Source organism: Carlito syrichta, unplaced genomic scaffold, assembly GCF_000164805.1.
Source record: "Carlito syrichta isolate Samal-C Ts95f unplaced genomic scaffold, Tarsius_syrichta-2.0.1 Scaffold55673, whole genome shotgun sequence".
Classification (NCBI taxonomy): Eukaryota; Metazoa; Chordata; class Mammalia; order Primates; family Tarsiidae; genus Carlito; species Carlito syrichta.
Window position 1 is genome coordinate 28,616 of NW_006999769.1, and position 16,447 is coordinate 45,062.

General features: G+C 34.7%; 1 protein-coding gene across 1 annotated transcript in view; it reads right to left on the reverse strand.

The window, feature by feature from the left end:
* LOC103251060 (protein eyes shut homolog) overlaps positions 1-16,447 on the reverse strand; it is a gene marked incomplete at its 3' end in the record, with an annotated part of 157,413 nt that overhangs the window by 27,167 nt on the left and 113,799 nt on the right. The window contains exons 3-4 of the mRNA XM_008049669.1: positions 12,886-13,076; positions 9,940-10,067 (exon numbers count right to left, since the gene is read on the reverse strand). Coding sequence (XP_008047860.1) covers positions 9,940-10,067; positions 12,886-13,076 — 319 coding nt within the window. The remainder of the gene's footprint in view (positions 1-9,939; positions 10,068-12,885; positions 13,077-16,447) is intronic.

The following is a 16,447-nucleotide window of genomic DNA, read 5'->3' on the forward strand; positions in this document are numbered from 1 at the left end:
TATATATGATGGTAGTATACAGCATACCAGAATGAATGTAGGGTTTCTTGTTTTTTTTGTTTATTTGAGTCAGAGTCTCTATCGTTCCAGCTGGGATGCAGTGGGCACGCTCCCAGCTACCTCAGCCTCTATCTGACGTGCTCAGGCAATCATTCCACCTCAGCCTTCCAAGTAGCTAGAACTAAAGGCGTGCACCATCATGCCTGGTTAATTTTTTTTTTAATTGTAGAGAATGGTCTCACCATTTTGCCCAGGCTGGTCTCGGTCCTCTAGGCTCAGGCAATCCTCTCGCCTCCGTCTCACAAAGCGCTAGGATTACAAGTGTGAGCCACCATGCCCAGCTGAAAGTAGGTTTTACCGTTAGGGTGAAGATTCAGATATTTGAGTTGAGACAGTATTCTCTTCTGAAAAGCTAGTTATAAACACATTAACTCTGCATATATGGAAATAAGACAGACACTGAGGTTGCCTCCATGACTTGGCTATTGTGTTAAAGAAAACATGATGTGTGTATGAGATATTATTTAGACATTTTAAAAAAAAAAAGAAATGCTGCCATTTGTGTCAACATGAATAAACCTTGAGGGCATTATGCTTAGTGAAGTCACTCAGATAAAGAAAAATACCATGTGATCTCACTTACATGTAGAATCTATAAACATCAAACTCATAGAAATAGAGTAGAATAGTGCTTTACAAGGAGTTAGGGGTGGAGGAGATGCGAGACACTCAAAGGAAGAAGCTGCTTTCAGTTATAAAATGAATAAACTCTGAGGATATAAGGTACAACACGGTGACTATGGCTAATAATGCTGTATTGTATACATGACACTTGCTAAGAGAATATTTCTTAACTGTGCCTGCCAGACATATACAAGTGATAACTACGTGAGGTGCCAGGTGTGTTAACTAACTTGATTGTGGTCATCAATTCACAGTATATATAAATCATCATCACATTGTACACTTTAAATTTATATAATGTTATTTGTGAATTATGCCTCAATAAAGGTGGAGAAAATAACAGAGTAAGACCGGGAGTGTATTCAAGAAAGATCCAATAAGTCAGATTTTAATGTTAAAGAATTAGAAATAGAGAAAATGCCCAGGAGCATTAGCTATGGCTTTAACAAGGAGGAGATAGGTGTAGCATGGTTTGATGGCATCATCTAATTTGAAAGATTTTTAAAAGGAAGAGACTAGGACAATGTTCTTTTTCCATGATGAGGAAAAAACGAGGATATCTACACAGCACCCAGACACTGTATTGCAAAGATTGGAGCAGACACCATAGTCACCACTTGAGAGATTACCGTCAAAGGAAAGAGATTCCTAAGAGGTGCTTTGGGAGAAAGATCCACATAGTAAGGTATCAACTGGAAACCCCTGGCTTCTAGGGATGTCCCAGGTAAATAGTGAAAAGGGATTGATTTTGAAGGCCTCAAATGTAGATCTTAGAAGGAAGACTGAGTGTTGGGATGAAGTTAGTAATGTAGGGTATTATCTGGAGCTCACAGAGCTTGATAGAGAGCCTTTGGAAATTTCTCCAAAGGTTGCAGGACTTTTTGTGTCTACTTCATTTACAGGTTACAGTGTCCACAGCACTGTGGTACATAGCTCCAGGGAAGCTTTCCTGGGACTCTGATTATTGCCTCTTGAATGGAGGTGCAGCAGTAGTGGAGGGAAGGGTATTGTGATCTGATATACAGGGTTGTGAATTCACTTTATACTACCATGGTAAGTGTTTGTACTATAAGACCACATACTGGCTTTGAAGACTATTAAGAACCTCACTACTGATACTGGCATTTTACACACATACAGACTTGATTTAATATTTGCTAAATGGAATGATTCTCTTATTTTCTGTATATTAAGATGAGCACATTCTTAATATTTGGAATGGAATGAGGAAAACTGACTCAGAAAGTAAATTTTAATAAAAGCAGCTGATTTATTTTTCATGCAGCAGATTTTTTTTCTGAAAATCCATTGTTTAAAAAAATGTATTGGGAGTAAACTTTGTAAAAGATGCTATAAACTATATATTATAAAAATATAACTATTATGTCTTTAAATATCAGAAATGTGATATTCAGAATTTTTCTTTTTAAGTCTTTTATTTTTGCCACTCAAACTCTAAGATATTTCATGGGATAATGATGCTGTATTTTATTTTCTCAGCATATTGTTTTTTTCTTTGTTTTCTACTCACTGAGTTGCAATTATTATAGCTTACACAGCTTAAGTGTCAATTCAATGTATTAACATATCTTTTTTTTCCTCTCAAGAAAGTTTCAGCATTTCATTAGGCTTGTGATAAGTCTCACCATGTCAGCGATGGGTAGAGTTAAGGTTTTCTGTTTATGTCACAAGTAGAACTAATTAAACATGCACTCTGACTTTGAAATAGAATGCGATATTCACAGAAATGCATAGGTCAACATATTTCCTTTCAACGTATAATCAAGTTATGTTTTCCATTAATTTTGAAAAATGCTTTTTAAAATAGCAATCACATATTTGGATGAGGAATTTATTAATTAATAGAATGCTTCTACTTGGGCACTCAATAATTCTGAAATAACAGGAAATCTTAATCTTTTGGAGTTAATTATCTCAAAAGCTGGGAGGCTACATTTTTCTTTTCTTGAAATCAATAGCCACACTTACAAGGCTAACTTTTAAATAAATCATTTTGCAATTTAACATAGAAAAATGTTGGTTAAATTGTAAATATAGTTATTTTTACCTTCAGTTTGTGGTTAGAAGCTATACTATACTACTATTAAAAGCATCTAGGGCATTGTCATTTCTTCCTCAAGAGTAGTTTTAGCTATCATTAATATAATTTTATATATTCAAGGGCTGTAGAGGACAGATGACATCCTTTAAACTATCCCTCTAAGTGTCATATTTAGAGAACATATGGTCCTATCAAGATAACCTTTCTTCTTTCCATTTGTACTGGGCATATTAATTTCCTTATGAATAATAAATAATAAAACATAGCAGAAGTTAGTACAGATATATGCACATAAAAGTTCAGCTAACACCATGCAATATCTGTCATTCATGAAAAACTTGATCAAAGGAATTTGATCCCTAACACGCTCTGCACAACCCCAATATTTATTAATATCCAGTATTCTTCTATCATGTCCTCTACGTATCATTTTTTTCAGCAGCAAATTTTTCAATATCCACAATATTTTTTCTATAGCTTTCTTTCTTTTTCTACCTGAATCCCTAGTAAAATTATCTCCTGTAGTCCTCTTAGGTGGCCACTGTTCAGTCTTCCATGCCTTTTCCTTGTTGCCATATTCAGGGCAATTTCTCTTCTCCTTCTTGAAAACCCTAGTCAGCTACTACACCATTCTCTCTCTAACTCTGTTTTTCCCCCTCCCTTGGCTCCTTGTCTAGTAACTTTTCTCCTCTCAGTTTTTGCCCATTCTCTGCTAAAGGTTTCAGCAACCAGCTTGCTGACTCTTTATCACCACTGAGGTCATATTTTATTTTATTATTATTATTATTTTAAAGACGCAGGGTACAATTCAGAGTTAGGTATACAAATGTTCATTATGCAGGTACCCTTGTTGACAAGGTGTGTCCCCCCTCCCCTGGCAGATTCCCACTACAGTCAATCTGTTTCTTATAGTATTATAATTGTTTAGTATCCACTTATGAGTGAGAACATGTGATTCTCAGTTCTTTGTTTCTGTGATAGATTGCTCAGTATTAAAGACTCTAAGTTCATCCAGGTTGCTGTGAGGCTCATGATTTTGTCCTTCTTTATGGCTGTGTAATATTCCATCGTGTATATGTACCACTTATTTTCATCCAGTCCTCTTTCAATGGGCAGCACAGTTGGTTCCGTGTTCTTGCTATTGTGACAATGCTGCAGGTATCTTTTTCTTGATGATTTTTATCTTGGAAATTCACTCCCTTGGTCGTTTAAATCCTTTGAAAATGCTTTTAATGACTTACCTCCTTTTTCACCTCAGTCTAGCTCCCATGGTCATATTCTATAATGCACACCCTGCAATACTATTCCACTCTCAGACATTTCTACTCTCTCATCCCCACTTAATGCATTTCAAGCTCACTCACTCATAATCTAATGCTGAAATTTTGCAACTTTTTTTTGTGACAACCAACAGGAACCTCCAATTGTATGTCTGCACTGATCTTCCTCTGTCCATCACCCAATTCGCATGTTCATTTTCCTTTTAAAAAGCATACCTGCACATCCACTCTCAAATTCCTTATCTATCTTTTCTAGGTTTCACTGACCTGATAACACAAACCTTTTTAATTCTGCATTTTATCAGATAAACCCTTGTTCACTTTTCTATATATCTAATATAGCATCTCAAACTTAATATAGTCCTAATTAATAATTGTTTTTGAACACTGGACAAGCCTGCTTTTTTGCCTGTGATCTTTTATACTTGTCTTTGATTTCTTTTTTCCTCCCTCTCTCTCAATTTACTTGTCCATCAACAAATTCTTTAAACTCTCCCATAAATATTTATCATGTGTATTTATCTTAAATGTTTATCATTGTGACAGTAACACCCTTTTCAAGCTAAATTCTCTTCTGGAACATTTTAATAACCCCCTTATTGTTTTGGTATTCATTTGAGTTTATGTAGAATAGTGAATGAATGCCTCACTGAAAAAGCGACTATTTTGGCAATAATTTGAATGAGGCGAGGGAATGTACAACTGTCTAGGGAAAGAGTGTTGATGACAATGGGACACCCAATGCAAAAATATCTGGTTATCAGACCATCCCGATGAGTCCAGTGTAACTGCTCTGGAGAAAGCCAGGGGAATGGTGGAAATGAAAAAAGAGGAGAAACCAGAAACAGGCAGTTTTAGACCATGCATGCTATTTTAAAGTCTTTCATTTTTTACTCTAAGTGAAAGGGAATGTATTTCAGTGTTTCTAGTCAATGAGTTGCATGATTTGGCTTATGTTTTTCAATTGTAGTTTGACTGTCATGTTGAAAAGAAACTGTAGAGAGCATGAACACATGCAAAGAGACCTGCTAAGAAGTTATTGAAAAAATGATAGCAGAGTAATCTATGTATGAGAGCGGCTTAGTCTAGAATTGGAGAGAGGACATGGTAAGAGGTAGTTGGATTATGAATATATTTTTAAGATGAAATCAATAGGATATTTCTTTAGACTGGATTGGTGAGAAAGAGTAAATACTGTTTTGATTCCATTTAGCAAATATTAAATCAAGTCTGTATGTGTGTAAAATGCCAGTATCAGTAGTGAGGTTCTTAATAGTCTTCAAAGCCAGTATGTGGTCTTATAGTACAAACACTTACCATGGTAGTATAAAGTGAATTCACAACCCTGTATATCAGATCACAATACCCTTCCCTCCACTACTGCTGCACCTCCATTCAAGAGGCAATAATCAGAGTCCCAGGAAAGCTTCCCTGGAGCTATGTACCACAGTGCTGTGGACACTGTAACCTGTAAATGAAGTAGACACAAAAAGTCCTGCAACCTTTGGAGAAATTTCCAAAGGCTCTCTATCAAGCTCTGTGAGCTCCAGATAATACCCTACATTACTAACTTCATCCCAACACTCAGTCTTCCTTCTAAGATCTACATTTGAGGCCTTCAAAATCAATCCCTTTTCACTATTTACCTGGGACATCCCTAGAAGCCAGGGGTTTCCAGTTGATACCTTACTATGTGGATCTTTCTCCCAAAGCACCTCTTAGGAATCTCTTTCCTTTGACGGTAATCTCTCAAGTGGTGACTATGGTGTCTGCTCCAATCTTTGCAATACAGTGTCTGGGTGCTGTGTAGATATCCTCGTTTTTTCCTCATCATGGAAAAAGAACATTGTCCTAGTCTCTTCCTTTTAAAAATCTTTCAAATTAGATGATGCCATCAAACCATGCTACACCTATCTCCTCCTTGTTAAAGCCATAGCTAATGCTCCTGGGCATTTTCTCTATTTCTAATTCTTTAACATTAAAATCTGACTTATTGGATCTTTCTTGAATACACTCCCGGTCTTACTCTGTTATTTTCTCCACCTTTATTGAGGCATAATTCACAAATAACATTATATAAATTTAAAGTGTACAATGTGATGATGATTTATATATACTGTGAATTGATGACCACAATCAAGTTAGTTAACACACCTGGCACCTCACGTAGTTATCACTTGTATATGTCTGGCAGGCACAGTTAAGAAATATTCTCTTAGCAAGTGTCATGTATACAATACAGCATTATTAGCCATAGTCACCGTGTTGTACCTTATATCCTCAGAGTTTATTCATTTTATAACTGAAAGCAGCTTCTTCCTTTGAGTGTCTCGCATCTCCTCCACCCCTAACTCCTTGTAAAGCACTATTCTACTCTATTTCTATGAGTTTGATGTTTATAGATTCTACATGTAAGTGAGATCACATGGTATTTTTCTTTATCTGAGTGACTTCACTAAGCATAATGCCCTCAAGGTTTATTCATGTTGACACAAATGGCAGCATTTCTTTTTTTTTTTAAAATGTCTAAATAATATCTCATACACACATCATGTTTTCTTTAACACAATAGCCAAGTCATGGAGGCAACCTCAGTGTCTGTCTTATTTCCATATATGCAGAGTTAATGTGTTTATAACTAGCTTTTCAGAAGAGAATACTGTCTCAACTCAAATATCTGAATCTTCACCCTAACGGTAAAACCTACTTTCAGCTGGGCATGGTGGCTCACACTTGTAATCCTAGCGCTTTGTGAGACGGAGGCGAGAGGATTGCCTGAGCCTAGAGGACCGAGACCAGCCTGGGCAAAATGGTGAGACCATTCTCTACAATTAAAAAAAAAATTAACCAGGCATGATGGTGCACGCCTTTAGTTCTAGCTACTTGGAAGGCTGAGGTGGAATGATTGCCTGAGCACGTCAGATAGAGGCTGAGGTAGCTGGGAGCGTGCCCACTGCATCCCAGCTGGAACGATAGAGACTCTGACTCAAATAAACAAAAAAAACAAGAAACCCTACATTCATTCTGGTATGCTGTATACTACCATCATATATAAGTATAGTCTCTTCATAATCTTAATTAACATAATCTTAATTTCAAGTTTCTCATATTCTACTCACAGCCTCATTTCTCCTTCTACCTTATCGCTTCTAATTCTTTTTTTCTTCCAATAATTCTTCAATCTCACAATCCAGCCCTTCAATATCTCTCATCCTCATCATAACCTCACTTCCTGAATTAGATTACATGCTTCGTTTCTGTAATCACTTCTTGTATATACCCTTAAATCATTTGTTCTTTTCCCTCCGTTGTCATAGCCTGGTCAAGATCCAATTCTAGTTGAATTCAATACCTAGGTTACTTCATGTATGCATATGTGCAACTACACATTTAAATTAAATAGTTAATATTTTTTAAGTATTTTATAGTTTCTGTTGATCCTCTGTATTTTTCTCTTCTTAACTCACTGACTCATTTTTTTTTTTTTTTTTTGAGTCGGGGTGTTACTCTGTCACCTTAGGCTGAAGTGCAGTGACATGATCACAGCTCACTGTAGCCTCAACCCCCTGGGATCAGGTGATTCTTCTGCTTCAGCCTACTGAATGGCTGCAACTACAGGTGTGCACAACCGGACATGGCTAATTTTTAAAAATTTTTTTGTACAAAGTCTTGGTATGTTGCCTAGGCTGGTCTCGAGCTCCTGCGCCGAGCTCAAGCAGTCCTTCTGCCTTGGCCTCCCAAAAAAGTGCTGGGATTACAGGTGTGAGCCATCGTGCCTGGCTGACTCATACTTTTTAGTATCATATTCAAATCCCAAACTCCCTTAAATATAAAGTGTCCTAAGGCTGAGTCTAAAAACCTCTCACTTTCCTATCTAGACTCAATCTGAGGTAATTTCACTGAGTTTCCTGGTTTTAAATGCTCTGTGTCATTGGCTTCCAGATATGTAGAGATAGCCCTGATGTCTCCTCTAACATAGAAAAATACTTGAATGTCTGTCTTAATATCTCCACTTGGCTCTATTAGGTATCTCACATGACATGCCCAAAACTGACTTCTTGTTTCCTATCCCTGCCAACCATGCTTTTTTTCCTATAGATTTCCCCATTTTAGGAAGTTTAAAAAAAAATTTAATTTTAAAGATGGGGGGTACAATTCAGGATTAAGTATACAGATGTTTATTATGCAGGTTCCCTTGTTGGTGAGGTGTGTCTCCCCTCCCCTGCTTTGGAAAACCTTTCATTTTCTAATCTTTCAACTGAGCAAGCAACTTGAGAGTTACTCTTGACTTCGTTTTATTTCTCATCTCACATTCAGTACTTCAGCAAAACACTGAATTATCCTCAGAAATATATTCCTTATCGGAGCCTTAATTATTATAATCACAAATCATGTTATTGGCAGTGTCAGTCACCACCTTCTCCAGGTCGCATGGTCGTAGTAGCCTCCTAGGCAGTCTTCCTATTTCTTCTCTTGCGATCACACACCAGCAGGCTATTCAATAAATAATAGTATTTGCCTACTAGAATGAAAATTTCTTATGGAAAAAAGCTTTTGTCTCTTTTTATTTGCTTTTTTCTACTATTGTAGAATAATTTCACCTAATTTAATTCATTAAATCAATTAATAAATTAGTCATTTTATGTCAATCTCAAGTCTCCATCAAGATTTTCCATTTCAATCAGTAAGATCCAAAATATTTATGATAAACACAAAAAATAGTAAATTAAATAAATTGGATGATATTCTATGTGCAGCATACTAAAATTTTCTGGAGACACAGATAGAATAAAACACAATAAAAAAGTTAAAAATTCAAAATTATTTATGAATATATATTTACCTATATTTATATAATGCAATCCAAATTTTTAAAAGTTAATCACTTTTCTAAGTAAATTCACAAATATGCTAGTATTTTAAGGCATAGAATTAAAAACTATAAATTAAAAAATCAGTATTTTAAAAAGCTAACATTTGGACTGAATGTATGTAAACATGTGGATGAGTTACATTCTCCAAGATCTAGATATGATGATAAAGTTTATCTTATATATTTTTAAGTGAAATTCACATGCCAAATCTTCATTTTTTAGAAAATTTGTATTTAGAGTCCTTTAAAATTCATGAAAATACTGTGTATTGTACACCTGTGATATGTATGCATATTCTAGGGTTTTTTTCAGTATATTTAAGGCTGTGCTGGACCTCAGCTTTAATTTTCTGCTTTTGTGAATATTATAAAATTTTGAGGCTGCTTATTGCTCTTCAATAATACCCAACAGAACTTACTTTAAGCAGCCAGATAAAAGTCAAGCAAGTGTGAAAAGTACAAATTGTATTTCTTAATGGTGTGAGAAAATATCTATAAGTCTATTTAAAATGAACTAAAATTATAGGCCCAGATATTTGAGTCACCTCTGTCATTTATAAATGAATAACTTTTGCAAACTCTTATTTAAAGGAAGCATGATTTCCTAAAAGTCTGCCAAGAGACCCAAACTAAAATCTATCAGCTGAGGGATGTAAATTACAGGAAGTGATAGTTATCCTTTTCTTTCCAAATATTTTAGCATTATGTGTGTGCAATTGAAATAATACTATGGGGGCTTACAATTCTCATTTTTTTATAGACCTTCAAATGTTACTCAATTATTTTAAAACAAATACAGAAAATAAAATATTTATTTTATAATTGTATGCCAAATTATGTTTAAGGATTTCTCAAATATTTATTTTAAACTAATACTACAAATAACCCAAAACATGCAAAAGGATTCTATTTTAACTTGAAATAGATTTTATATATTAGTAAATAAAGGTTAAACTTAAAAACTGAACATTATTTTTGTCCACATGACTTCAAAATCCATGTATTTTTTGTTAAAAGTAAACTTAGAAAATGTATTATACCTGTAATGATAATCTTTCTCATATTTCATGCATGTAGTATTCTTCTTCCATGGAAATGTCTCACGTGATGTTTGAATTCTCTTACAGAGCTTGTCTGCAAATACTAGTGAACAGATGCACATAACGTCCTAGGAAAGATTAAAAATTATTTTTTTCAGATGTTACAGATATTTCAGAGTTAATCAATGAGTTTTCTCTTGGACAAGAATGAAAATTACTTTCATGAAAATGTAAAAGAGGTTTTCTGTCAGCAATGGGGAATATCCTGTTTTCCAAAATGTCACGATATTATCTCCCATCTCACACACTCTTCCTGCTATGTGAAATCAAGACTCCTCTAATAAAGAGTTAAGGATTATATACTCTCACTTTAGAATGTAAGCAAGGTTGTGACTATCAAGAAAGTAATGCTCTGTGGCTTCCAAGGCAAGAGTTAAAAGACCATACAGCATCTGCTTAATGATCTTGGGATGCTTCTTCTTGGAACCCAGCCACCAAGTTCTTAGGAAGCCCAGACCACATGGAGAAGACATGTTTAGGATTGTGGCTGACAACCCAGCTGAGGGTCCAGCTGCCAGCCAATATGTGAATTAACCACCAAACACATGAATAAGAAAACCTTCAAATAAACTCTGACTCCAGACACTTTTTGACCACAACTTCATGAAGAATTCGAAGTATCTCTTAGCTGAGACAATCCAACTTACAGAACTATGAGACAATAATTATATAGTTGTTTTAAGCCACCAAATTTTGAGGGTAATCGTGTATAGAAAATAAAAGATTGTAATAAGCAATAAGTTCATACATCTTCAGGTAGGTAAAAATAAAATGAAATTAAATGTGATAGACTCATAAATTAATTTCACTGGCAATAGAAATATACTTTGGTCATCGTATTTCTTCCTTTTCCTGTCCTTATTGGCTCTTTCTCTCCTTGTTCTTTCTTATCATTATCATCACCATATCATCATTATTAACATCTTCACCATATTTCTCATCCTAACAAGATTTATTAAGAGCTTGTAAGCTGGGCTCGGTGGCTCAGCCTGTAATCCCAGCACTTTGGGAGGCTGAGGTGAGTGGATTGCCTGAACCCACGGGTTCGAGACCCGCCTGGACAACTTGGTGAGACCTCATCTCTACAATAAAATCAAAAATTAGCTGGGCGTGGTAGTGTGCGCCTGTAGTTCCAGCTACTCGGAAGGCTGAAGCGGAAGGATCGCCGACGCCCAGCAGGTCGAGGCTGCGGTGACCGGAAGCGGCCACTGCACTCCAGTCTGGGTGACAGAGTGAGACTCCAACTCAAAAAAAAAAAAAAAAAAAGAGATTGTAAGGTAAAAAGTTCTGTACTTTAAATGGATGATTTTGTTTTCCTCCTAGAATCCAGTCAAATAAACTCAGCTAAGACAAAAATAAAGATGAAAGAGGTATAGAGTTTGCTCAAGGTCATACATAGTGATGTTACAAGTGATTAATGTATGATTTCCCAAATCACTTATCTACAAAACTGTTCTTTCAAATGTAATAATGACTAGTATAGAAATAAGTAAAATACAGTTAGGTTACCTTTAGGAATTAATAGCTAAGCAAACATCTATTAAGATACTTATAACTATTAAAAAGAGAGAATGTTTAATTGTTCATTATCCTCAGATATAAAAACCCAAAACTCAAATAATCCTATTATAAATTCTTGATAGACTATGGTATTAGCTTTCTATGTATATAACATTTTATAATTTAGGTAGCAAATGATTACAAATGTAGTGACTTAAAGCAACAAATAAAGTGCATTATTCTACAATTCCAGAGGTTAAAGTCTGAAGAGTCTCAACTAAAAGCAAGGGATCAATTATGTTCCTTCTGGAGTCTTTAGGAGGAGAATGTTTCCTTCACTTTTTTGGCTTCTACAGACTGTTTTCATTCTTTGGCCCTTTCCTCCATCTTCAAAACCAGCATCACAGTATCATCAAATCTCCCTGTGACTCTGACTCTTCTGCCTCTTTCTTCCTTTTAAAGAACCCCTGTGATTATGTTAGGCCTGTCCAGATAATCCAGGAAGACATCAGTTGATTAGCAGCCTTGGTTCCTTTGACAATCTTAATTTACTCTTGGTATGTAATAAAACCTATGCACATATTGCCTGCATTTGGCCACAGACATCTTTATTTTTATTCTTATTTATTTTTGAAAGGGAAGATAGTAGGCTTAGGCTGTTTACTACAGCTATAATTTTCATGATTGCTAGAATCATGTGTTTTTGCTCTTTGGACTTGTATCACTCAGTATTGGGACCTAGTATATTGCAAATCTTTGCATGCTGTAGAAGAAATTCCAGATGGATTAAGAAAATAGACTATCTGTATATTACATGTTCTGAATAATTTAATTAATCCTTCCTAGTAATTATTTACCAAAAGTTTTGTTAATATAATGGACACTCCTTACAAAAAAATGTTTATTTTTAAAGTGTTAGTAACAAAAAGTTCATGAAGTTGGAAAAATAAAATAAACTCTTAAAGTTATTTACAAAGTTAGTGACAAATATAAACCTTACTAAAGTGAAAAAATACTGGTCTGTGGAACCAGTTAATAGATTATTTCCTAGACTTTTGGTTTAAATTTAAAAGTAAAAGTATAACAATATAAAATAATTAACAGGTATAAAAAATTTAAAAAGCAATAACTAAAACAGAAAGGTATGCAATGCTATATGGTTTTCACAAGATAGTACTGGCAAAAAATGGAATCAAACAATGTTTTAAAAACTGAGGTTTACATATAAATAGGAAAAATCAAAATAAATGAGGCAAATTTTCTAATTATTCTTTGATTTGAAAATTATGTTATTTTAATAAGAACTTAAATTATGTTTACTTTTCAAATTACTTCGTATTAGTAAAAGTCAATTTAAAATCACTCATATGTTAAATTCAGACTTACATTTGGTGTTTTGAAGCAGTCAGTGCCATTCGGACATAGTCCTGATGAACATTCATTGACATTAGGTTCACAATTTTGACTGAAAAATCCTTCTGAGTATTCACAGGAATATACAGAGCTGCTATTTTGGCAAATTCTTCCTTTCCAACAAGACTGAAAAACGCATTTCGTTGACTCCTCACAAAATGGGCCTTAAAAGATAACAAAATACATTTTCTTAAAAAGGGAAAAGAATGGAAAAGAAGGAAGGAAAAACGAAGGAAGGAAGAAAGAAATGAACACATATGTAGCAAAACTCATTATGGAAAAAAATCTAGAGTTATGAAATCTTTTTCTTTAACATATTTATTACAGTGTAAGTTATATGTGATAAAATTCACTCACTGAAAATCTATAATTCAATAACTTTTGCTAATGTATGGAGCTATTCAAGCATCTATTCACTTTTAGCACAATTCTATTACTTAAAGAAGAATTCTTTTGTAGTTAATCTTTGTTCCCAAGGCCAGTCCCAGGCAAACATTAATCTTTCTGACTTTACAGATTTATCTTTTCTGGGTATTGCATATGAATGGGATGGTACAGTATGTGGTCTTGTGTGATTGGCTTCTCTTGTTTAGCATAACTTTGTTGAGGATTTTTCAGGTTGCATCATGTATCTGTACTTGGAACTTTATATTGCTAAAGAATAGCAATTCAGAATATATACAGTATTTTATCTATCTTTTTTCAATTGGTGGACTTTTTTTTCACCTTTTGGCTCTTATAATAAAAAAATAACACAAAGTATTTGAGTGGATATACGTTTTTTTCATGTCCTTGAACAAATGCCTAGGAGTAAAATTGTTGAATTTTATGGTAAATTTATGGGTTTTTTTAAAATAACTTTATTATAGAGATGTAGGGTACGGGTACGTAAGTAGCCTACATGCAGTTGAAGTTGGACCTCCAGCTAGTCCTCACTTCCCTGGTTTAGGACCAGGTACCCTTTGTGTTGTTATGTGACACCACCCTTTCCTCCCCTGGTAGTATCCCTTGACTGCCAATCCCCTCCCTTGTGCTAATGTGATTAATGTTCAGGTCCCACTTATGAGTAAGAATATGTGGTATTCACTTCTTTTCTTCTGAGATAGATCATTATTCAACTCTATTTTCCAAAGTAGCCATACGATTTTACCTTCTTACCAGGAATGTATGAGATTTCTGATTCTCCACATTCTTGCTAACATTTTATATTGTCTATTTTCTTTATTATAGACATTGTGGTAGACGTAAAATAAAATCTCATTGTAGATTCAATTTTCATTTTCAAATAACCAGTGTAATTTTGGACATTTTCTCACATGTGTATAAATCAGTTGTGTGCCTTATTAAATGGAATGTCTATTTAGAATTTTTAACTATTTTTAAATTATATTGTCTGTTTTCTTAGGTTTGGGTTTTTTTGAGTGGGTTCTTTGTATATTCTGGTTAGAAGTCCTTTATGGTACTGCTAACTTGAAAATAATTTCTCCTTGTCTTGCCTTTCTTTTCATTTTCTTACTTGGTGACTTTTGAATAACAAAGGTTTTAATTTAATGAAATTTAAATTATCAATTTGTCCTATTTTAAGTCATTTTTTTCTTTTACATGTTATGTTTATGATGTCACATCTATTAAATATTTGTCTAACTTAAGGTAATGAAGCTACTCTTATATGTTTTATTAGTTTTATAAATTTAGTGCTTAAATTTAAGTCTCTAATTCATATGTGTTCACTTCTCCGTATAGTGTGGGATAATTATTTAGGTTATATTATATTTTGCACACATATAAAACTGCTCTACCCCTTTTATCTTTAGACTGTCCTTTTCTCATTTAATTGCTGTTTTCACTATTGTTAAAACTGACTGACCATAAACCATATAACTTTCTATATTCAATAACACACTGTCCAGATAAAAACATAAAGTTATAAATGTATATATATGTTAGGTTGATGCATAAGTTCCTAGTGTTTGCTTCTGGCATGGCAACACTGCAATATTGGGAGTTTGTTTATCATTTGTCATTTGCCATTTGGAGTGGCAATGCTGTGTTTGTGACTAAACCATACATTTTGCAGATTTGAAGAAAGTTAGTGTTATTGTTGGGTTAAAGAATATAGACTATCAAGAGGAACAAAAAACATTTCCAACGTATCCTACTATTTGAGTTTTACAGAGGAGGAGAGGCAATAGAGGTGGTTTGAAACTTTTGTGCCCTGTATAGGAGAATGCCATCAGGAAAAGCATAGCAAGAAATAAATGATTTTGGCTTTTCAAAGAGGGCCACTTGGACCTGAATGATTCTCCGCATTAAGAAAGACCATCAGACTTTGATGACGACCATTTAAATGCTTTAAGCCACAGTGATCCACATCAGTCAAACTGAGAATTGGCAAATGTGATGAACCAGTCAACCATCATGTGATATTTACATTCCATGGGCAACCAAAAAACTCTACGTATTTATGCAGCATTCCAATAGCCAGATAGTAAGTTTTAAAATTGAGTAGTTCTCCAAATTTTCCCTTCCCCCAAAAAATCATTTTGACTACTCTACAAAGTTGTCTTTTTTCTTTTTTTGGCAGTTCCATATAAGTATTTCTATGAGCTTGTCAATTTCTACAAAAAATTTTCCTGAATATTGATATTAATGTCATTAAAGCAACAGATAAAATTGAGAATAATTGCCATCTTAACAATACTGAATTCCTATAAATGAATATCCAGTGCCTCTTCATTTCTTTGGATATTCTTTCATTTCCCTCAGCAATGTGTTGTAGTTTTAAGTTAAAGTCTTGCATTTAACTTGGTAAATTCATAACTAAACATTTTTCTTGATAGATTTATAAATGGAATTAACTTATTAATTTCACTTTTGAAATTTTATTATTAATAAGTGGAACTGCAAATTTTTTTTTAATCATCTTAGAGTCTGCACACTATATAAACTTAGTTACTAACGCTGGTAGCCCTTCTTTGGCTTTCTTAAGATTTTCTACATATGAGATCATGTCATCTGTAAATAAACAGAGGTTTGTTTTTCCTTTTAAATCTGTATGTCGATTTAGACTTCTGGAAAGATGGCAGCAGAGCCAGTCTGACTATGCGAGTCCCAGTGTGAGTGAGTGAGTTTATGGAAAATTTTGCTTATGTGTCTGTAAGTAAGTGGGCATGTGAGTGGCTGTCTGAGTGGGCATTTGGGAGCAAGTGGCCAGGGCTTTGCCGGCGAAGAAGTGGGTGACACAGTTGCTCTGCTTGGACCCTTCACTCCCTGGGGCCCAGAAGCCGTGCACCATTTTTTAAAAAATCAGCAAACGTCCTTCCTGGGAGGAGGCTGCCAGGAGTGACTGCTGGCTCCAGGATCTGCCTCACCACCACAGCACCTTGGCTGAACTTTGGCAGCAAGGGTTGCAGAGGGAGCACAGTGAAGAAGCCAGAGGCAGAGCCCCCCTAAAGACGACGAAAGAGGCACACTGCCACCATCTTGAAAACTGGGCAGAAAAGTGCCCCAGTTTTCTCATCATGGAGCGACAGAC